The following is an 8,542-nucleotide window of genomic DNA, read 5'->3' as shown; positions in this document are numbered from 1 at the left end:
GAAAATTGAGAAAAATCTATACGATCACCAGTTGTTTAGATAATGCAACGCCCATCAACAACTTGACTCTTTTTCCACTATTGAATTGACTAATTGTTTTCTCCCACTGGAAGAACACAATATGGATTTGAAGGCTTATACAAGAGCCCAGATTGCCTGATACCATATCAAGGGGATCTATTGTTCTATATTACACATTTTCTTTTGTTTAAACTTTTCTGAGAAGGCCATTTCTAAACAAAGAAGAGGAAGGAGGAGGAGAGCTTTATTTCTTTTGGGAAAGCTAGAGTTAGGAAGCTGCTGAAGTTATGGAAATCCTTAAAAATATATCCTCTCATATGAAGAATAGTGGGCAAAGGCAAATAGTTCTGATAGTCCTTAGAAGCTAAATGTTCTGGACTAAGATAATTATGGGTCATTAGTGAAAACTAATGAGGAGTTGATCTGTACTATCTAACCACACAATGAAGATAGCTTACCAAGTTAAGCTAATGCATTTGTATTTGATTTAAGAGACATTTTAAAATTATATCTTCATACATGCATAATTATACACACATATATAATTATATATGTTATCTCTATAAATGTTATATATAAATTTTATGGAGATAGTATATATTTTATATATTAACTATACATGTGAATAATATGTATATTTAACATAAATTTTATAGAATCTCAGTAATAATTGGCTATAGCCTTTTGGTGAGTTCAGTAGGTTTTTGGAGAAATGACTTCCTCCACAGCAGTTTTATTTCTTGGACAGAATCCTTGCACTAGAGACAGTAGAGTTTGCAGATTTAGTCTTGCCCCCCTGAACAGGACCCTCCATTTGCAGATGCCCTTCAAAGGCTCTGTTCTTGATTTTGAAACCACAAGTTTGATTTTGGTTTTGTTTTTTAATTGAAGAAGTTTTCCAAATTGATAAACTCTAGGACTAAAGAAGCCTGGGTCCAACTCTGCCTTTGACCATTTTAAACACAAAAGCATTCTGTCTAGACAGCTGAATAATTCTATATGTTCTAATTCTAATGTAGTCTGGAATAATATAAAACCCCAGACTCATTAAGTATTCTTTCCTTCCCCAGCTCAGGTCCAAATCAGGCTATGAAAGTTTGAGGCCCTAGGGGTGACAGGTGAGAGGACTCTGCTGGCTTCTCTTGTCTTTGCTCCCCTCCTGCTCTGGTCTCTGGTTAGCCTCTGCTCTTGACCTCTCTAAAACTGGTCTCCAGGGGAATAGTCACAGGTGGCTGGTGCAGTAGCAATGGGGTGTGTGTGCCCGACCCCACAGCAAATGATCCCAAATCGACTCCTTGTCTCTTATACATTGCTTTGGTGGATTTCTTGGCAATTTTTTTCTATTGAGTCTTCTAGGCTCCTAATCTGATGAGGACAATATCTTTCCTGGGCTGGCTATCTGAGAGTTCTCCTCTGCCCCTAGATTCCAGTATCCACCCCTCTGTTTTGGTGTCCCTTTGCCCTTTCAGATCAAGTGCTCCATGGGATCTCTTCTAAGGGTTCCCCATAGCAAGGTCCATATTTGGAATTTGAGAAACTTATCTGGGTGTGGAAACGCAGCTTGACCCAATGTACCCCCCTCCTCTTTCTCTGAGCCTCAAATTTCACAAGTGTCTCTAAGTCACTTTTCCTTGGCTTGAGGTTGAGGGGAAGCACCACCTCACTTCCCCATGAATGTGTGTGGTTGTCAACATAGCTCACTGACAATTCTCTCTAAAGAAATCATCTCAGTCCTTCAATCTTTTTAGACTGAGGACACCTACTAGCTAATGCTGGCAGGACCACTTTGGTATTCCTCTCTTCTCTCCTCCACACCTCTCTGAAAATCCTGAAGGAATGGTTTAGACTAGCATCTGTCTTACATCTAGGTGGACTTGGAGCTTATTGTTTTGTGCTTCACCTTGGAGGGGTTATGTGGAAGCAGGAACAGTGGCATTTAATAACCTGTTCTAGTTCCAAATTGGAAAATACAGGAAAATAGAGATGAAACAAATCTGGAAGTATATTTCAGCAAATGGAACCAATGTACAAAAATGGCAGGATAATACTGTAATGTGAGACGCTGTCCACCCAAGTCTGGAGGGACAACTTGGAGCAGTGTGCTCAGAATAAAACGTTTCCATTTCAGACTCGGCCAATCAGGCACATCTTTATTTAAAGTGGCCTATAATTTCCTTTTCTAATCTAGGTTTTGACCTCTTGGTATACCACTTAAAGAGAAAAAGGATAGCTGTATGCAAATGCAAAATCTAAGAACTAAGGGATACTTTTTCATGTTGTAAATGGGCCCACAAGGAAAAGAATCTACCTCTGTCTCAACAATTTTATATGCTGGCTATATCCTTGGTCATATAGATCCAATTCTACATCAAAACCTCCAGGCCTCTACAATATCCTAGAAAAATGTACTGTCCAAACACCCAGCAGGTTAACACCTTCTAGCCTAAACTGGTCCTCATGAAGAAATAAGATTTTTATTCCTATCTCCATACTGTGTTTGACATAGAAATATAATTTTATTAGTTTAAAAGACTGTATTGGGTCACTGAGATAAAATGATTAACATGTTAAATGCTTTTAATACAGATGATCCTTGGTTATCTGTATCATAATGGCAGCATTTGTGAATTATCTCAGGTGTCAGTTACTTGTTTGGGAGATAGGACAACAAAGGACTCGCACTTGTAGATACTGGTACACATTCTTAGTTAGAATCAACTGCCATAAAACTTACATCAAAATTAATAATCTGTGGGGCTTCTCTGGTGGCGCAGTGGTTGAGAGTCCGCCTGCCAATGCAAGGTACACTGGTTCGTGCCCCGGTCCGGGAAGATCCCACATGCCGCGGAGCAGCTGGGCCCGTGAGCCATGGCCGCGGAGTCTGCACGTCCGGAGCCTGTGCTCCGCAACGGGAGAGGCCACAACAGTGAGAGGTCCGCGTACCGAAAAAAAAAAAAAATCTGCTAGAAATTTCTCCATTTGGCTTGTTTTCATGCAAGATCGAGTGAGCCAGGCTAAACCAGAGTTAGGAGGTCTCTGGAGACAAACTCTGAAAGATTTCAGCTGATGGGGCGGAAGTGTGGTGAGCACTCTTGCGAGACCTGAAGGTACCATGGCGGTAGTGTCAGCAGCAGCGAGAGGAAGGAAGAGTGGACCGGAAGTGCTGCGTCTTGAGTGTACAATGCCGGAAGCAGCCTGACTTTCTTTACAGTAAGCCCTTTGCACGGGGATAGGAAAACTGCCCACCTGGCTGGAAGTCACACCTCCTTGAGCTCCCCAACTCTTCCAGAAGATTTTCTGTCACCTGTGCTTGCCCCTGTCCTCTTTTCCTGTTTTATCTGTGTACAGGAAAAGGGTACATGAATGTCTTTCTCCTAGCTCCACTAAACAAGTTAGAGCCGGGGTTCCTTCCCTATACCCCCATGTAGCTGCAGAGTAGCACCTGGGGGTGGTTGGACCTCTGGGATCCCGAAGAAAGGGGGAGAGGGCTCAGAACTCCGCTTCTGCGTCTGCCACCAAGACGTGGCCTTCTCAGCCTTTCCCCCAATGCTGCCGTGCACCTTGCGGCCCTCCGTCTTCCTGCGGTTGTGGCCACTGTGCTGTGAGGAGCGGCTCCTGTCACGGGGCTCATTCGAGCGACTTCAGACCACAATGGCAGCATGGACTTTGCAGACCTCCCAGCTCTCTTTGGGGCTGCCTTGAGCCGGGAGGGAATTAAGGGGTTCCTTGTGGAGGCTCGCCCAGCCAACGCCTGCAGCCCCATTGCTCCACCACCCTCAGCCCGGGTCAGTGGGTCAGTTTTCATTGCCCTGCTTCCAAGATTTGACTGCAACTTTGACCTCAAAGTCCTAAATGCTCAGAAGGCTGGGTATGGTGCAGCTGTGGTGCACAATGTGAATTCCAATGAACTTCTGAGCATGCTGTGGAATAATGAGGAAATCCAGCAGCAGATCTGGATCCCGTCTGTGTTTATCGGCGAGAGGAGCTCTAAGTACCTGCGTGACCTCTTTGTCTACCAGAAGGGGGCTTAGGTGCTTCTGGTCCCAGATGATGGATTCCTCTTGGCCTATTGCCTCATCCTTTTCTCGGGGATTTTGGGAGTGCTAATTTTGGGCATGGGAGCAATGTTGAGAGTTCCTTGTATTCAGCTCCAGAAAGAGCGCCAGAGAAAACCACTGACCAAAGAGCAACTGAAGCAGATTCCTACACGTGACTCTCAGAAGGGAGACCAGTATGATGTCTGTGCTATCTGCCTGGATGCATATGAGGCTGGGGACAAGCTGAGGGTACTTCCCTGTGCTCATGCCTATCACTGCTGCTGTGTGGACCCGTGGCTCACTAAGACCCAGAAGACCTGGCCTATCTGCAAGCAGCCTGTTCGTTGGGATCCTGGTGGGGAGGACCTGGAGGAAGGAACTCAGGGGCAAGTGGGTCATGGGGAAGGGGGCCCAAGGGGCCAACCTGCTTCAGAATGGACCCCACTTCTGGGCTCTAGGACCACACTTCCCACCTCCTTTGGCTCCCTAACCCCAGCCCCCTTTGTGTTTCTTGGGTCTTCAACAGATCCCTCACCCTCTCCATCCTCCTCTTCCTCTTCAGCTGTCATCCTGATCTAATACTCCCTTTCTTTCCCACCTTTGGCAACCTATTTGCATAGCCCCTCTTCCTCCCTCGAGTCTTCTCTGTTGAGGGATAGGAGATATTCCTATGCCAGGTTTCTCCCTAACCCGACCCCATCCTTTTGAGGGGGTTCGACATGCAAAGTGACTGGGTCTTCATTTACTGAGTTAATAAATTTTTTTTGTGGACTTAAAAAAAAAATTCAGATGCATGTGAAAGCCATAGGCAAAAGCTGTCAAAAACAATTTAAAAGAGTATATTTTTTATTGTGTCAAGGATGAAAAGATAATTAGAAATATTATTTTAAGTAACTCTTACGAGTATCTTAAATTTATGTTGGGATATTAACATTTCACATTTGGCCTCACAATGCAATTTCTGAAATCTAAAAATTTCAGTGCCTCTCCTTTAACCATTTTAGATCGGGTGTATATGAAATAATCTACACTTGTCTAAATGTTTAATTGTCATCAGTTAATACCTGAAGAGTACAAAGCCGTTGCAATGTCTCCATGGTCATGAGAAAACATATCTTGGTTGTAGGTCTCTGGTCCTCTGCTTTTCCTGTAAAGGGGCTGTGTAAGAAGATCCTGTTGTTTTATAGCTTGTTGGCATTAATATTCTAATCCTACTAATTGGGGTGGAATTTTAAGAGAATGCTTTTTAGCTTTGTCTTTTCATCTCTTGGAATTAAAAAAAAAAAACTATTTAAATGAAGGAAACATGCAACATCAAATACTTTTCACCTGAGAGTGGTAATTGTTCAGCCATACCAAGTATCTTCTGTGACTGGAGGTGCCCATGTAATTGTATAAACTGGAAGTTAGCTAATAGGGGATCATTAAATATGTCCTTTCTTTTTAGAAATTAAGGTCATTTTCACCCTTTAATGATTGTTAATGTTAGCTAAGCTAGTTTTCATTTGCATGGCCAATTTCAACTCATCTCAAACTGCCAGGCACTACATTGATAATGCAAATGACTAAATACTTTCAGTATAATTCTGTTATTTGGATTAGAATGTTCTGTTTCATGCAAGCCTTGAAATAAACACTTAAACCACACTGAAAGCCTTCTATCTTGGAATGCAGAATCAATAGTCATAAGATGATTTACTATTTAAATTAATACAAAGTTTTGTTTCCATAAAGATGCATTTAAAATCATAATTTTAGAGCTAAGATCCTATTAAATCAATTGTTGATACTACTGCAATTGATTATTCTATTCACTAATGTTATGCTCCAGTTTTTTTTATTTGATATTTCTCACAATATGCATTCTTTGGCAGGAGGTTGCATGGAAATGTGTGCATTGGTAAGCATTACCCAACATTGAGGGCTGCAGTATGTTGCGGTCCCCAAGGAACAGACTCTGAGGTGGAGCTTTGTGTGTATAAGTTGAGTGAGTTTAGGAAGCAGAACTGGGCAGAGGTAAAAGTTGGAGGATGGTGTGGTTGCACCCGAAGCCTCAGCAGACCCCCCAGAGGGCACTGGAGCTGGGATGGCCTTGCAGAATTGTCCCAAATCGAAGCAAAAGAGCTGAATCCACATGCCCCTGAAGTAACCAGTCATTTCTTATAGGCTGTCACAGGGGAAGAGGAGTGGCCTTGGGCTGGGTAGTTTTGTTCATACAAGGACAATTCCTGGAGAGAGACTCAGCTCTCTTTGCACAGTTACTGTATGAACACATGGAGTGGCATGCAACATTCAGAAACGATGGAGTGAGGGCAGGAGGAAGAAGAAAAGGAAGGCTGAACTAAGCACACCATAAGAATTCAGGTTCCTCTTCTTTCTGCTGTACTGTGTTCTGTTTTGTAGTAGATCATAAAGAAGATAAAATTCACAGATTCTTGTTTATTCTGCCATCAGTATTGGTGATCACAAATGCACTAATTATTGTTTGGACTAGATGAAGATACTTAAATTCAGCACTTCTTACTGTCCGTCCTATTTTTGCTACAATCACATTTTTTTTGGTCAACCTATTAAGCACTGTTGAAATTACCTGCTTTCCCTCATGAGATGCTTCTATGCAGCATGGTTCTGTGTGGATTCTCTCTTAAGTGCTCACAATGACAGAACTATTTCCTTGGGTTATTTGGGGGAAACCTAAATCTCCCACTCACCATTAGAAAGCCCCATCCATCTACTATTTACAAATGGCAGGGCTATGTTCCCTAGGTCCTCATTTCCATATTGCACATAATGGGACTCAACACCTTAGAGACTTTGATGGAATATTTTACTCAACATACCATAGGAGAGCATTTCTTTTGGTAAGAGTTTTCTCTCAATACTCCTCAAATCACTTTTTGTAGGTCCCAGGTCTCAACTCTGTCCCTTTCACATTTATTTTGCTAGTTTCCTCACATGGATATACTTTAATCTTTGCAGAATTCATATGATGGAATATTTGACAAATAAGATATACCTTTGAATTTAAATTCATGTATTTTTTTCTAGTCAAAACCATTTTACAAAATTTTTAGGACTTTTAAAAAGTGATTTGTGAAAATGTTTTTTAAAGACAACACAGAATTATTATGACTTAATTTTATTTTTTTAAAAGATACTATTTTATTTTTCAAGTTTGTTGTATAGCACCTCCCTAGACTGTAAATTCCTTAAGGGAAGAAACAATAATTTTAACCTCATTATCCTGAGGTACAAGCCGGAGATTGTCACATACCTGAATGAATACATAAATGAATATTTTAAAATCATATCTTTAAAGTTTGATTATATGAATGAGGTTTTAAACATTTTTTTTCCATAATGAATGTGTCTTGTACCAAATCAATATGGAGAGAAGTCAGTGGCATGTTTTTAAAGATGTATTGATGGTAACAAGGGCACTGCAAAGTTCCGTTGTCTCTGTCCTTTTCCCAGATAGCCATCCTAACTCCACACATTTAAAAAAATCTATTCATCCATTCATTCATCCACACCTCCATCCTTCCACCCAACTAATCAAGCAGTCATTCATTCTGTAAATATTAAGTTGTATACTGGTTATATAACAGTATCAAGATAGATATGACCCTGCCCTCATGTGGAGAAGAGACTATTAAGCCCATCACATAAAATATGAGAAATACTGTTATGGAAAAATACACCTCTAATAATTCTCAGAGTAGAGAACTTTAGATGGGTAAAAGAATCTAGAAATCATGGGGGAGGAAATAAAAATTATGCTGAGACCTCGAGGGTGGATAGGGGTTGATCAAGAAATGAGGAGAGGCAGACTGAAGCATAATGTCTGTAAACCTAAAGGGAAAGAGATCATGATGTGTTCTAGGACCAAAAAATGACTTTCAGTATTTCTAGGGCTTGAACTGTGAAGAAGGGTGTAAGGAGTGATGAGGCAGCTAGTATGAGTAGGGGCTGGAACGTCAAAGGCTCAATAAACTGTGTCAACTTAAAAAATATGCGCAACCTAAAAGTTGAGAGTTATGTATTATTCGGTGGGAAGTTTTGGGACTTCAAGGCCAGGAGGTAGCATCTCAGGTGACCCTGAGAAAACTTCTCGGAGGAGGTGGTGGAGGGGAGAGCCAGGTTATACAGACGTTTTGCAACAAAGGGCAGGTAGTCTGAAAGTCAAACGATGATTGTTAAAGGAAAACCAGATATATCAAAGTTAAGGAATTTAGCGCTTTTCTATGTATGAGAAGATGCAAGAATCTGGGTTTTTATTTTGAAAAATATATTTAAAAAGCAAATTTGACATAGCTTATATCCTCTGACAATTCACATATGATAGAACTATGGTAAAAATCTTGTTCATAGTGATTTTCTGTCATTCCTAATAAAGTATAATTGGATAAATCTAAAAAAAAAAAGGATCTGGGTTCACTGAAATCATTCCTTTGATATGCACCTCAGTTATCTGGGGCCAATAT

At 41.1% G+C, this 8,542-nt stretch overlaps 1 protein-coding gene across 1 annotated transcript; it reads left to right on the top strand.

Moving 5' to 3' along the window:
• Window positions 1–3,609: 3,609 nt before the first annotated feature.
• LOC101272022 (E3 ubiquitin-protein ligase RNF167-like) lies at window positions 3,610–4,637 on the top strand. Its single transcript, XM_033436694.2, is given in 1 exon segment — window positions 3,610–4,637. A coding segment is annotated over 1 exon segment (957 nt). The 5' UTR covers window positions 3,610–3,680.
• The last annotated feature ends 3,905 nt before the right edge of the window (window positions 4,638–8,542 follow it).

This window comes from Orcinus orca, chromosome 3 (assembly GCF_937001465.1).
Source record: "Orcinus orca chromosome 3, mOrcOrc1.1, whole genome shotgun sequence".
NCBI classification, from domain to species: domain Eukaryota; kingdom Metazoa; phylum Chordata; class Mammalia; order Artiodactyla; family Delphinidae; genus Orcinus; species Orcinus orca.
Note: the sequence above shows the minus strand (reverse complement) of the source record. Positions and strands in the feature narration are given on the sequence as shown.